Raw genomic sequence first — 15,237 nt, 5'->3', positions numbered from 1 at the left:
GGGGAACATATCTGGAACCACTGCCAGTTAAATTTAATTTTTTCCTCCCTCTAAATGTTTGGATAAAGCCTTTAACTTATACAGTATTGACTTGTTCACATATTGACCTGTTCACAATTTCACATGTGAGTTTATCAGAATGTTCACTCAGTCAAATGCACCAACACTGAAATTCCAAAAAAGGAGTGCATTTTATTCACCATTGCAGAATTCTGTTTGCCCTCTTTCTTGGCTTGCAGCAAGTAATTTTCTTTCCTGACAGGTGACTAGATTATAGTTAAAAGCTGCAGGAGCTATTTATGGCCATAATTCCATGGCAAGGACCTTGATTTTTAGAATCCTCTTCCCACTCGCCAGAAAATCATGCCATTTGTCACCCCAGACACCCTGCTAGTAAACAAGACTAAACTTTCAGTACTTGGTCTAGCATAGCCCATTAAAATAGTTTAACATTGTTATTCTGTAGAAACATACTTGACTTTCCAGGTCTCAAGCAAGACTGACTGATTCAAGCAATACTTCAATTGTTTGCAATGACAAAGCCATGACTATCAAAGCAACAGCCTTAGTGTGTGCCTAGGCTGACAAATTTTCATTATAATTTTCATTAAGGCTACCTTGTAATTATATGGTTGAAATTTCACACATCCACTGAATTCAGGTTTCCACAGCAAACATCTCTGCTAAACTGCAGACTGATAAAGGCATTAATGTTACCATATATAGTAATCCAGCATCTGCTCAAAGTGGAGTCACAGCTATTGTGGGTGTAACACCACACAGTTTGGGTAATTCAAAGTTAAGTTTTTAGCTAAAACTGGATTAACTGGGGAGGGTGATGACTTTCCTTTTTGAAATGTCAGTACGCTGTACACTTGCCCAAGCTGAACCCACCATTTTAAGTTTATTGCTGTTAAAGCAATTTGATGACAAAAATAGAACTAAAAAGGGCATTCCAGACAGCAGTTGTACATATTTTATTTGGAGAAATAGATGTTTCTTAGCTATACAAAATTCAGAACAAAGCACCAAGAAACATTGTCAAATGTACAAAAATATTAGAGAAATAATTGTTAGATCAAAGCACAGTAAATGGATGTCATTTTTGAACAGTTCACAAAGACTCTAAACCAGTGCAAATATTGCATTAATAGAAAACTTCCCAACTCATTTAGTAAATTGATAATTTATTCACACTACTTCATTTTATCCTCATTAACCTAGTTTATTTTTAAGCTCCTAAAAGGAGTTCAGTGTGCTTGTAAAAACAGGAAATATAATCCCTTTTTTTTTTTGCATCATTGATTGATGCAGAATGAAAGAAAAAATATCAATTTGTTTCTTTTCTAATATGCATCACAAAATACAGCACAGTAAAATCAGAATACTACCCAACTCAACTGTTCAGTTTCAGCATTTACAGTTTACAAGGGAGTGCGGTTGTTTCTGAAAAGGTCTACAAGGAAAAGCTGATATACAGAAGGCACCTGAAGGTTTCAAATTGTTAAATGAAAGAATTTTTATTTGGAAAGGCTATCATTAATTCAATAAAAAGATTCAATAGTTAATGAAATACAGTTATTTGCATGAAGAAATTGATGACTGATCAATGTTTAAAAACAAATTTCTACTTTAGGCTGGATTCCTCAGTTATATTTTTTTAAAGTTTTTAAACAGTTAAAAATATAGATTTCTATGGTCTAATTAATACACTCTTTGCAAACATACCCCATGTTGCAGTTATTTCTATGAAAATAGTAAACTCAAGCTAAGTAAGGTACATGTATATCGTAAATTTGAGGCAATACAGAAAGTCATCACAATTAGGGTGGAAAAAAAATCTAGTAATTCACAAACACAATGTGAATTAAGAGTTTAGCCAACGTGTGAAATTCAGCTATACGTAGGACTAACTTAGTTTTTTGAGAAAGTGGAATATAATTTAGTTTGATACATTTTCTACATAACACAATTTTTCAATTAAGATGTTATTTTCTTAACTAGTATTATATAAAATATGAAGACAATAGCATCAGCATTGTACACAGATGTTCTACTATTTTCATGGTACGTTGCATAGTATAGTTTGCTATTTGTTCTATATACACAAACTTTTTGGAATCTATTGCATTTTCATTTACAATAATTACAATTAATCTTTGTAATGTTCTAGAGTTTATTCACTCTGCACATCCAACACACAAAAAAAGTTCTCTATTGAGAATCTTGATTTCAAACTGCTAAAGATCCCATTTAACTTTACAGAAAATGTAACTATTTTGTTTCATAAAGGGAAACAAGGCAGGTTTGGTACATTTACAATTGTATGAACATTGCAAAATACATTGCTCTCTCCATATAGTTAACTAGTAGTCCAAAATTGTAAAGACTATGTGAATTCAAAGAGATTTTCCTGTGTTCGTTATCTGTTTTATCCTAATAAGCTCCTTTTAACATCTCTCACACACTTCAGCATGCTTGCAACCAAGTTGTGCCCAGCTCCACCTATGTGATCATTTTGGTTTGGACCCTGACTTTGTGCAGCCCAATAGCAAGCTCTTCAGGTAATCATCATCTGCAACCATTATGATTATTAATTAGGGTTCCAAAATGTATACAATGAAAGCATCTCCATCCCATTCTTGGCTGCCGGTTACATCAGACTAGAACTGTTCTGCCTCTGGAAGCCAGGGATTCCCAAGTTAACAAGGCATTTATTTTCCTGCTTATGTAGAAGGAAAGAACTAGGGCTGAACTCAGATTCCTCTTTGGATGACATCTGGGGGAAGTTCATTCATACACAATGGATGTATGGTAATTTAGATCATTGGGGGATATAGTTCAAAATGTTAATTCTTAGTCAAGCAGCTTCTGATTTTACTCATAGCCCCCCCCCCCCCAAGTTTATTAGGTTATTAATTTGCAGGGAAACATTTATAATGTCTTTAGTGCCTCAAGGGAGGGGTGGGGGAACCCATTTAAAATGCAAATGGTAAAGTTTTAAGGAATTGTCCTCATGCATTTTGGGTCAGATTTTCAATCATATGGATATTAATGTGCATTCAAGTCTAGTCAGGTGCCATACCTGTTTTCCACATGAAGTCATGAGGGTTTGCATATTCAGATTAGGTAAGCATTCATCTCTGAAAATCCAGCTGTAGGACAATTTGCCTCAATCTCCAATGTTTGCAGCTAAATATTTCACATAAAGAAGTCAAAGGAGGAGGAACAGGAAGTGATACATGGACAGAAGGAGGCAGCAACTTACAAGGAGCCCTCTTGTGAGCAAATCTAGCTGCATGTTAGATGAAATACTGTGATTACATAGTCACCTTGAGGACTTTCACTTTCTCCTGCATAAATCTATTCTAGAGTCAGCTAGTTAACCAGCTATTAAAAACTAGAATTAAAAACCAAGCAGTTTAAAAAAACCCAAACTCAACAACAAAACAACAGTCCTCAATGTGTCCTGGATTCTAAGTTGGAAAGTAATTGTAAGTGGGGTTTTTGACTTGACTTCACTTAGTTTCAGACAGCGCTTTCAGCTAGCTGGGAAACAGGTATGTACAACAGAATAGAGACTATGTTATAACTTGCAGAGGAATCAGTGTGATGTAGTAAATCCAGGGACATTAAATCCTCTTCAAGAATGATCCAGGATCATAAGAGTATCGTTTTTATCTCATTAGCCTTAGGAAACAAACATTTAGTGCTAGATACCATGACACACAAGCTACTCTGGATGTTTACGCAAGCCCAGTGTCATATTGTTGAGGATTTGCAGCAATGCATATGGGAGGGCTGTTAAAACAAAGCAAATTGATTAAAATTGTCATCTACAATTATGTCTGAGGGTGAAAAAGGAATCCAGTTATTTCATTATTAGCCAATAGGCAAAACAACATGTAAAGATTTTCTGCAGCTGGGGAAAATAAGGGTAGCTAAATATTTAGGATGCTCAAAGAGTATTGCTATTTAAATTGCTCCAAGGAGCCATAAGGCTTAACTGCTTATTATTTAGGACTATCAATGAGAGGTAATAATTTAATTTTTGTGCTGCTGTACTTTTAAAGCCAGTACTAAAGTAAAGTATTAGGTACAATCTTTGCTATTTGTATAAAACTTATTTAGATTAGCAACTACTATAATGCAAGTGTAAGTATTCAAGAGCATGCTTCACAGGGATTTTTAAATTTAAAATATGAACAATTAATTACATTGGTGAGGAGGGGAGCAGAGAAGAAAATCAAGCACCAATTCCACAGGTGAGTATAAGAAAACAGCTCTCTACTCATTGTTGAGTTGGTCTGAAATCTGCAAAACAACAAACGAACTCAAAAGGCTAAAAATGACAGAAGAATTGAGATAAAGTTCTTGTACTGTGGTTGTGCTTTTTTGCTTTTGAGAATGGAAAATGCCGAATATTTTCATGGAGGGAGGCTGAACCAAATGAACTTAATATACTAACATGGCCTAGGATCACCAATTGCTATGGGGTTTTTTTTGTTGTTGTTGTTTTTATTATTATTAATGTGAGCATCCAGCCTACAATGCCAAAAATATTTTCTGATAAATAGTGCAAAATCCATTTCTCTGAAGGAACACACATCTTATAAAAATGTTAGGTCAGCAGCATGTTAAAAGTACTTTGACGTTTCTGAGGAAGGGTTCAGGTACTGGCATTTTCAATGAGATCCTAGTGCCCCTGTAAAGAGTTAAAATGACTGAAGTGTGAAAAATAAGTAAAGATGCTGGCATGGGAGTAGTATGAGCAGATTACATTCAAGCTGAAAGTAGGAACATGCCTAAGTCACATTATTTTAATAATTCTTTCATGCCTTCTCTCAGTTGCTTCTTCCAGGAGTGACCTCCTTAGTAAGGGATGGACATGTACTGATTCAGCTCATTTGATCGAAGCAGAAGCAACAGGGCTATCCACATATGTTGCCATGTAATTTAGTTATGGAAACATTTAAGTCAAAGACCAATGTCTAAGTTTCATCTTGCAGAGGACATGACAAATATTGTCAAGTAGGTGCGAGTCTTTCCATCTACTGGCAATCAACTAAACATGGTTTTAACTTTTAAGACCAGTCCTTTGAGCTCTTCAATTTTTCTCTGTATACACAACTTTAAGAGTTGTATATAGATATACAATCTGGACCTACAGTGCAAAATAATTATCCCATAGGTTAGAAAGATACCAGATGCCTGGGACAATAGTGCCTGAAGCTGCAAGTTCACCCCAAGGGGCACTTTTGGGGGGGGTGGGGAATCTTCATTTCTGGTCAATATTTGTTTATGTCAAAACCTTTTTGCACCCTAGTTTCATTAAACTATCTCTGTAGCTTGCAGAAAGACACCCATCTCCAAGCTGCTCAGGGCAGAAGCCCATCATTGTTTGGGAGAACAATGCAATATAGTCAGAGTATATCTAATTTCATGAAGCAGGTCACTGAATAGAGAAAAGCTAAAGTTTTATAAGATTGCCAAAATGGAAGAGTTATTGTTAGTCAACACAGATTTAAATTATTAACCGGGAAAGGACTACTGTCAAAAAGACAGATAATAACTAAAGCTATTGTTTGGTATCGTGACCTGTCTAAAATAGCTGCATGGCAAGTCACAATTCAAGGGTTCCATAAATATGTACAAACATGCTGCACCTATATGCAACAAACAGATCCCGCTTTACCAGTGCACTTAACATGCTACTGGGCTAGAAAGGCAATCCAAAACATACACTTATAAAATATCTCAGTATTGATGGTCCTTAAGAAAGCCACCAACTAAATGCTCTTATTGAGCCACCATCTCCCTTCTCAACTACTTGATGAAGAAGATGGCAGACAAGCAAGAAGAAACAAATATATACAGAAAAATAAAGTTAAAGCAGATAAGCCATTCAAGAACTGAATATCCTTGGTATTAAGAAGTTTTAAGGTATTTTATAGCACTTTACACTATTTCATGAGATGACAAAAGAAAAAATCAGAACTTGTCCCAAAGAGAGATTTGATCTGGATACAACTTGCTGGATTTAGTCTTCTTTTAGGAACTTGAATCCAAATCTACATATGCTCAGTTTCTGTCCCATCTGTTTCTGTTTTGTGACGTTCCATCACCTCTTCCCTCATTTTTATATGACAGGTGCTCCAAAGCATTTTCTGCACCACTCCACACTGCTGCTTGGCGGTGCATCTATTTTCTGCATCTTCTCAAGCACCTCTGTCGTTAGACTTTTATATGCAAGTCTGTACTCACTGTCAAAGGCCTCTGGAATACAGAGAGCATAGGTGAAAGTGCTGCTTAAATGACTTCAAGTGCACACCATAAATATTTCCACAAAAATAAAGTTTCTTTTTTTAAAATTATCACTCTGCCAGATGTAGCTGTTTTAAATAAGCAGTAACTGAGAATCACAAAAGCAAAACTTGTAATAGTATTCATTAGTTCATTCATCCTGAAGTAAGGAAGTCTGCCAATTGAACAGCTGCTTAGAAACCCCTGAAACAAATGCCAATTTTTTTGAAGCTAGCTATCCTATATCAGTCCACACGGACTGTGCCTTCTCTTGAATATATTTGTGCAAATAAACATGTACATTTCACAATGTTTTCAACTTACCAATGTCAATGTTCTCTCTCCCAAGAGACACCAAAGATAGGAAAAGGATTTCTCTATAAAAACTCCTGTAAAATATTTTAAAATGTGAGTCAATTAAAGTACAAACTACACTCAAGAAATCAATGCTGAAAGCATGTTTATTCGCCTATAAAAATACAGCTTTAACTATGTTTCCAATCTTATTTGTACTATAAATGGCTTGTTAATCAGTGTTGTCAACTCATGATTTTATGAGTCCTGCAGTTTTTGGTGTGCTTCTTTGAGCCCAGCTCCCGGAGTCAAGAGCTTATATGAAAAAATCTCATCTTTTCATTAAAAAAATGTTTTAGTCACCATGCTTGTGGAGAAAAGGCTGAAAAATGTGACCCCCCCCCCCCCCAAGGTTCACAAACTACAAGGCAAGTGAAAAAAACCCAAAACAGTATTTTTAAAATCTCATTTTTAAATTTCTCATGATTTTTTGATATTTGGAATCGGCAATGTTATCTGTGTTTAGTTTCAGGATGTCAAATTTTCACTGGAACAGAATTATCCACAAATTAAACAAACAGGTGTATGGAACTCGGAGCAAAAAAAGTAGGGACTGTATTAATGAATAAAGTGATTTCATTTTAACACCCTGAAAATACACAGTTTCTGTATTTCAGTCAGTATGCACTTAAGAATGGGATAGGCTTGAAGAATTAAAGACATATGCACAATATGAGAAACTGACACAGAGCTGGCCTCTTGGTTTCATACAGTCACTGTATTCTTTGTAAATCAATCTAGATTGTGCCTGAATGAAGAAAGGGAACAGCCTACATCTGGTCTGTTGATTACACTGGAAAAAAACTGCTTTTATCTTTTGCTTATGTAAGCCCCTCTACTCTCCAGAAGGGGGGGAAGAGGGGAGGCAGAAGAGAAGAGCCAATCAAGAAGCTCCGGGAGTCATCCCCAAAAGGAGGCAGCTGACTGGACCTATCCCAGGTCTCCTTAGAGAAAGGGTCACTGAAGTTCTCATGCACTCAGAGCAAGCGTGCAAACAAACATGCACCACTTGGTACTGAGTAGCCTTTGTAGGAGAAAGAAGGAAACGGTCAGCCTGGCTACAGAAAGAGTGGGAGAAGCACAGACAGGTAAGCCTCACCCAGGCACACAAAATTCCCCTTTACAAGACAGGGAAACCCTGCTTGCTGAGCCAGACAAAAAGGGAGCCAGAGCCTGCTGCAGGAGAGACTTTCAACCTTGCCCCAGCTACCAATCGGTCCCTAGACTGCAGCTGCCGGATCCCACCCACCCAGGTCCTGCCTCCAAGCCCTGGGGAGGTGGGAGAGGCAGGGAGCGACAGACGGCTGGTGCAGCATCCTGGCCCTGTGCCAGCCGCCCGCCACCAAGACAGCAACACTGCCCCCACCTTAAGATTGAGGACACAGCAGAGGCTCTGGCTTTTCCCTTTGCTCAGGGGTGCTCAACTCTCGCTCAGGCCCTGCCCCCACTCCACTCCTTTCCCCAAGGCCCCAGGCCCTTCCCCTTCTTGGCCACACCCCTTCTTTCCCCCACCCCTTTCACCAAGGTCCCACCCCCGCTCCTCCCCTTCCCATCCCCTCCCCTGAACATGCCCCGGCCCCCGCTCCTCCCCGCACGGAACAGCTGATTGCAGGAGCCGGGAGGCACTAGGAGGGAGGGGGGAGAAGTTTATCAGTGGGGCCGCCAGTGGGCAGGAGTCACTGGGGGGAAGCTGGCTGCTGGTGTGTGCTCTAGCCCTGGAGCACCCATGGAGACAGCACCTATAGGACACAGGTACTCCCCCAAATACCCTCTCCTAGTACATACACCCCTCCAGCACCCCCATAAATACCCCCTCTGGCAGCATCCTCTTTTTGGGATCCTGAAAGTAACCCTAGGAATAAGGGTAATAAATATTCCTAAGCCTCCAGATGCCAGTTTTTACCCTTAATCAAAACTATTGTGCAAAATGCAGTGCTGACTCCTCCAACCAGCAACTCGCATGCAGCTGAACTTCAGTGGTTATAAAGATAGTTCGTAGGGTGCGTTCAGATCCTTTGCAATGTAAAGGTTTCAATGACAAAATGTAAATCGAGGCCCAAGATCTCCACATATTTTGTATCTGCTTTTGCACGCATATTTACTTCACTTACGTAAAAAAAAAAAAAAAAATCAGTTTTTGTGTACACAACTGGGGGCTTAGTTACTGGATTTGCAAATAACTGCAGCAACTACCTGCACAGGAGTAGATCTACACAAGCCAGAATCTTTAAGGATCTCAAAGTGCCCGTATGAAAATCTGACCCTAAACATGTGGCTGTAGCATGTGTATTGACTGGGAGTGTCAGAGGGGGTTGACTGTTCTATAGCCACGTGTGGGAGGCCTTTACAACACTTAAATGGTACGTGATCCTGGTGTAGGTTTGGATATGACCATGGGGGAAGATAACAGAAAACACTGTCCCTTTACCTTTGTCGTTTGACATCTGGTTTAACTTTCCGCAGAAGGAGTTTGATGGGTTCAACAACGTTGTTGTGTTGAATGCTCAGTTTGATGTTCTCCACTAAAGTGCTTGTTGCCTGCTGATCTTCTGAAGCTATGGATGATTTCTTCTCTGCTAAATCTGGTGGGAGAAAGCAGCATTTCAGACCAATACAAAAACAGATGTAATTCTTAAACAGTCTCACTCTCATGAAACATGCAGTGAGTACAAGAAATATGTGGTCTTTGTGTGCAGAGAAATTTTGCCCATCTTGCAGAAGTTTCCACTACAATGGAATGTCTTTGCCTATTTAGGCATTCTGTCATCCTTTATTGTGGCAGAGACGGTGTAAAGCATACACACTCTGAGTATGTCCTGACAAGGAAGCACAAGAGACCAAACTGGCTCCAGTTCTTGACATGTATATTTTTGTAACAAAATCTTTGTCTATTGACACGGATATAAAAAGGGTTCTTTTTAGTGCTACAGTATCTTGTTAATTTATATTGAATTCAAACACATTGATTGTGTTACACCTGGAAACAGACACACAATCAGATGTGTTTGATGCATGTGGCTGAAGGCTACCATGTTTCAGCTATGCTGCATAGGTTTGTGGGCTGCAAATTGAACAGACGGTTAAGTGCATTCTAAAGAAAATAAAGTTGGTAATATTTATGCCATCAGGCTGCCTTTAAGAACAGTTTGTAAAGGACGAGAAGTGAAGCTGCCATTGCTAAATTTTGGCTACGGGCTACCATTACTGTAGCGATACTGAAGCTGAAACAGAAATGTTGCAATAATGACCATCAGCAGCTGATCTAGTCAGGCATTTACACATTTACCACAATGTTCTGGTGCATGAACTGGTGTTTCCAAAATGACAATGAACTGACTTAATAAAAAATAGTGCATCAAGGGGACAATGGAGTTTAGATTACAGGCAGAATCAACACATAGCAAAGTTGCACAGTAAGCTGCAAGCAAGGGGCATTTGTTGATGAAAAAGTCACGTCAGACACAGCGATCACTCCAATAAGTTTATGATAACCTGGATATAAAGGATAGCAGGATTCAGTGCATTTGGTGAACATATTTTCCCATTTTCCAGATATTTTCTGAATTTACTGCAGGTTCTCTCAACGGCATTATTTGGCCAGTTTTTCAGCACAAAAAACATTTAAAACAAACCCTTTGTTCCCTTATTTACATTGTATGAATTTGTATTGGGGGTGTGCGAATTAGAGTTATAGATAAAGTATTGGAAGATTCAAGTTGTCATTCATATTTCATATGGATGTCACCAACCTCTTATTAAATAAAACAAAAACAAAGCAAATGACACTATCATCCTCCTTTGGTTCTCCCAGTACATTTTTTGGTTCAATCAGTTTGCTTAGATTTAAAGCTCCTTTGGGGAGGGAGCTCTTCTTCCTTGGTGTTTTACAGCTCTGAGATCATTTCTTAAAGTTAAGACAAGTAGAACAGCTCATGCACCAAGAAAATATTTGAGACATGTAATATAGTACATAGTACACTACGCATGCATGTTTCAAAACTCTCCTGCTATAGTGGAAAACCATGTGCATGGAAGCTAACGGCATAAACACGATAGCTACACATGGTAAATCAGGGTGCAGAAAGGTGGCAACTATTTATTTTAAAAAACAAAAGCAAAGAATTTTATTTTAGAAAGATTTTCCTTTGTAGCGGTTCTTCCCTTTCACGGTTGTACTGATATGGTAGACAGGTCAGTAACACAGCAAGAAAGTTCAGACCCATGCCCTTACTGAAGTCTATGTACACGCTGCCATCTGATCAAACCCTTCCCCTATTTTATACCTGATATATAAACATGCAAAGAATACTGCAATGTGTATACAAAGGAGGAAGACAACAAATGTTTTCATATCAGGTTTCACATTGTTTACATTGTGTTGTCATTCAAAATGTGGTGGGTGCTTTGCAAACACAGGGGAAGACCATTCTTGCCATGGAGAGCTTAGAATCTGTAAAGAAGCCACAAGGTAAAAAGAAATGTTTAGTGTCACCTCTCACTCCCCATCCCACATGCTCTCTTTCACACTTGTTTCACTTACTGAGATTTCTCCAAGATATATATAGAGACTCTCCAGGCTCTTGGTGAAGGTTGATGTTGTCCCACAGTAGCTGGATGTATACTAACTTACTGTCTTGAGACAGAGATGACAAAGGAAGCTAGAATGAGGGAAAGAGAAGTTTAAAGAGGTCAGCACAGGATCACGCAATTAAAAACTTGATAGCAGGCCCAAAAAGTGTTATTTCTTATCTCTGTTGCTGAAAAGATTTGTGCTATTCATTTTGAGACACAAAAATGGAGAGGCTAAACTGCAGATTTCATTTGGTAGGAATTAAATAGTGTATTGTCTGCACTGCAGTACTAAGTGGCTTTTTTTGACTTAGCTTAAACCCCTTCCTGTGTGATATAAGCTAAACCAAAAATTGTACTGGGCATCTACACAGGCTGTATTGATATAAATGTATTATTATTTGTATTGCATGAACACTTAGGAGCCTGAGTCACAGACCATGGCCCTAGTGAACTATGTACTGTACAAATGCAAACAAAAAGATGGTCCTTACGCTGCTGGTAGTATGTGCCTGCTAGCAGATGGTGATCCTGCTGCAAAAGGCTTTACATTACCCTTCTGTTGGTTTCCAAGCTCCAAGAAAGGAGAGCATTTGGACTCTATGTAACAGGTGGGACTGTTTGTACAGCAGGTTGGGAAAGGCAGCTGCTCACAGATATTTACTAAGAACACAAATTATCCCTAGTAACACCACACATCTAGTGGGTTGGTTATTGCAGACACATGAAACTTATAATTACAGCTCAATTTTTCATAACTTTTGTAAAATTAGAAGTGCCTTCTGAATGACTATGCACTTGCTGCATGAATTGGAAGTGAGAGATGGACAAGAAAGCTGCGTAGTTCATTCCCAGTCAGTGTAGGCTTTCTCCTGATAATACAGTGTATTTTCCAATTTAGCTTGTAAAGTTTCCCAAGTGATGGGGCTTCAGCCATATCTCGACAGGCTATTCCATTACATAGTTCAAATACCTGATGACCTCTAGTATACACATTTGGCACACGTGCAGAAGTCAGATGTGTACCTATCTTTGAAAAAATCTGGCCCTTAAAAGAAAGGATGAAATGCCAGAAAATAATGCACCTGATTCTCTAGTCTTTTCTTACATTTTTATACTGATGTGACTCAATGAAGTTATGATAACAAAAAACTGGTGGAATGAAGCATGGAATCCAGCCCAATATCTGAAAGAGATTTCACAGTGTGGTAGGGAATCTGCCTTGCTGTGATGTGTTATAACTTAAAGCTGCTGTTCATGAGTTGTTAGAATTCCCCCAGAGCTTCTTTATAACCCCGGCTATCAGCAGCCATTGAGAAGAATCTCACTTAGTAGCTTTTGAAAATCTATAAAAGGATGTAGTGGCATTATACCCCATATTCTTCATAGAGATATGATTTAAATATGATTATGGCATAACTAAGATGTATTTTATGCAAGATAGTTCATGTACGAGATCATTGGAAAGGTTATGATTTACTGAATATGATTATCCTATTTGTATGCATGTTATCATTTTTATATCTGAAGTTAGAAATATTGTTTATGCATCTATTACAAATGTGTTTACACCTGGTGAATGCCCACTAGACGGTCTGGATGGCCAGCTGGGAAAGGCCACTAGGAAAAACAATAGGCCTTTGAAGATGCTTATCTCCCATCTTCCTGGGAAGCCTTCCTGGGGACACTGCAAACAGCCTTTGAGTTATGGCTGCAGGGACTTGTGACCAAGTCACCTGGTACTGGACTCCATGATGATACCAGTGTTTTTCTAGTGATCAGGGGTAGGAATCACACTGGGAGACAAAGGAGTTCTATCATATGCAAAAACTATTTAAGGCAGGGTAGTATCACCATTGTGGTTCTTTATTCATTGACTCCCCACCCAAGAAAGGGGACTCCTGGAAACACATGAGAACGAAAAGACTGGACTAGGGGAGAAGGACTGATCCCAGGCAAGAGGGTTGTTTGGCCTGTAAAAGAATATCCGGAGATTTAAGCTGCAAGCAAATACAGCTTGCCTTCAAGAATCTCTGCAATCTGCCTACAACAACATTTAGGGTGAGAATTTGCTACTTATAACCAGTTTCTTTAGTATATTAAGCTTAGATTGCACATTTGTTTCATTTGCTAGGTAATCTGCTTTGATCCGTTTGCTAAATCCTATGATCACTTAAAATCTATTTTTTGTAGTTAATAAACTTGTTTTGTTTGGTCTAAAACCAGTGTGTGAAAATCATAACTTGGGGAAGAAAGCTGCATATATCCCTCTCCACATTGAGGGAGGGGGTGAATTTCATGAGCTTATGCTGTACAGTTCTCTCTGCAGTGCAAGACAGTACAATTTTGGGTTTACACTCCAGAGGGGGGTGTGCACTTGAGTACTGGGCAGTTCCTTAGCTAAGCTTTCCCATGCAGAGTTGATCTCAGCATCTGTATGAATAGCTGCATCTGGGTGCGTCCCTACCTGTATGTTGTTTAAGTGCAGTCTGAAACCTGAGGGAGGGCTTGCCTTGCCTCAGCAATACAGTGTAAAAGGAGCTTAGGCTGGTGGGTCAGGCGGGCTCAGTGGCACCCCACTCCCAGGCAGCCACTCCAGAAGTGGGCGGGGGAGAGAAGAGGAGAAACCCATCAGATGCCATGGCTAGAGAACAGTTTGACCAGCAGCCAAGTGCTCTTTTCACTCATCATCATTCAAGATAGCTCATGTAAAAGGAATCCTATTACCAATATTAGAAATAGAAACATACAATTTGGTATTAAAAAAAAAAAATCTAGATTTTTTTAAACTATCGTCAAGCAAGCTTTTTCTGACATTTTCTATAAACAAAAATAATTCAATATGCTGCAATGTTTGTGCATGACCAATTACTGTTAAGGCACCTACCTGCACTCCGTCATTACAGTGTTCCGATGTCAGAATGAGTCCTGGCAAGTTGCTAGGTAGATCCAAGCGCCGGAAATACCAAACTAGGTTCCAGAAAATGATGGGATGTTGGTTGATAAATGTGGACGTGTGAATCACTTGTTCCCCCTCATTCTCTAACAAGGATTCGAGCTCTTTACGTAGCACCAGAGGGCTCAAGTATGGTACAGACAGAGGGAGCGGATTGGGCCTTTTCCGTAAAGGATCCTGAAAGAAGAGCAGCAATTGTTACTTTCGGCCCCCAGAAATACTTTTGGGGATCATTTCTCATAGCAATCTTAACTTGCACTGCTGCAGAACTAACATTTCTAAGTCTTTGGAAGTAACGAATGCACTACAGCTATACCGCGGCTGTCGGTTTTGATTTCTGAACTTTTCCTTCTCTTTCCTCACAAAAGCAGAGCTTGTTAAAATAATTGCTCTACAGATTAAAAACCAATGTTGCAACACATTATAATGTAAGTCCACCAGGAAGCAGCTTAAATGGGAGAGAAACTTCACCGTTGACCAGCAGCCACTAAGTCCATCAGAAGGAGACACATCCTTGTTTAACATGGAAGTACCTACTGTAATGAACTCCATTCCCCCACCCCCTCTCTCCCCACAAGAGAAACCATCTGAACCATTTTTTGGTGGAGAGGACAGGCGGTAAGTGAAGGGAATGATTTGCATATACCTCTTGGAATAATGTGCTATTTTTATTATTAGATGGTCCATTCCAGAATGCTGGTCACTTGTTTATAAATTTCTGATCTCTTTAGAAAGGTTAAGGAAAAGTCTGTACTTCCAGAGTAAGAATTTCAAATCAAGAAGCACTACTTAAAATGTATACAGGAAAGTCAATCCTTCAACCATGTCAGAGCAACTGAACCATGGAAAAACCTAAGATATCTAGACACACTAAGGGCATGGTTACACTTGCTGATTTAGAGCGCTATGAGTTAAACCAGCCCTCGGAGAGCGCAGTAGGGAAAGCGCTGCAGTGTGTCCACATGGTCAGATTCAAGTGCACTGGCGCGGCCACGTTAGCAGCTCTTGCAAGGCCACAGAGAGCAGTGCATTGTGGTAGCTATCCCAGCATGCAA

General features: G+C 39.2%; 1 protein-coding gene across 1 annotated transcript in view; it reads right to left on the bottom strand.

The window, feature by feature from the left end:
- Window positions 1-834: 834 nt before the first annotated feature.
- DENND4C (DENN domain containing 4C) overlaps window positions 835-15,237 on the bottom strand; it is a 114,795-nt gene continuing 100,392 nt past the window's right edge. The window contains exons 29-33 of the mRNA XM_073345479.1: window positions 14,114-14,359; window positions 11,198-11,315; window positions 9,086-9,239; window positions 6,628-6,692; window positions 835-6,276 (exon numbers count right to left, since the gene is read on the bottom strand). Coding sequence (XP_073201580.1) covers window positions 6,140-6,276; window positions 6,628-6,692; window positions 9,086-9,239; window positions 11,198-11,315; window positions 14,114-14,359 — 720 coding nt within the window. The 3' untranslated portion in view covers window positions 835-6,139. The remainder of the gene's footprint in view (window positions 6,277-6,627; window positions 6,693-9,085; window positions 9,240-11,197; window positions 11,316-14,113; window positions 14,360-15,237) is intronic.

Source organism: Lepidochelys kempii, chromosome 5, assembly GCF_965140265.1.
Source record: "Lepidochelys kempii isolate rLepKem1 chromosome 5, rLepKem1.hap2, whole genome shotgun sequence".
NCBI lineage: Eukaryota > Metazoa > Chordata > Testudines > Cheloniidae > Lepidochelys > Lepidochelys kempii.
Note: the sequence above shows the minus strand (reverse complement) of the source record. Positions and strands in the feature narration are given on the sequence as shown.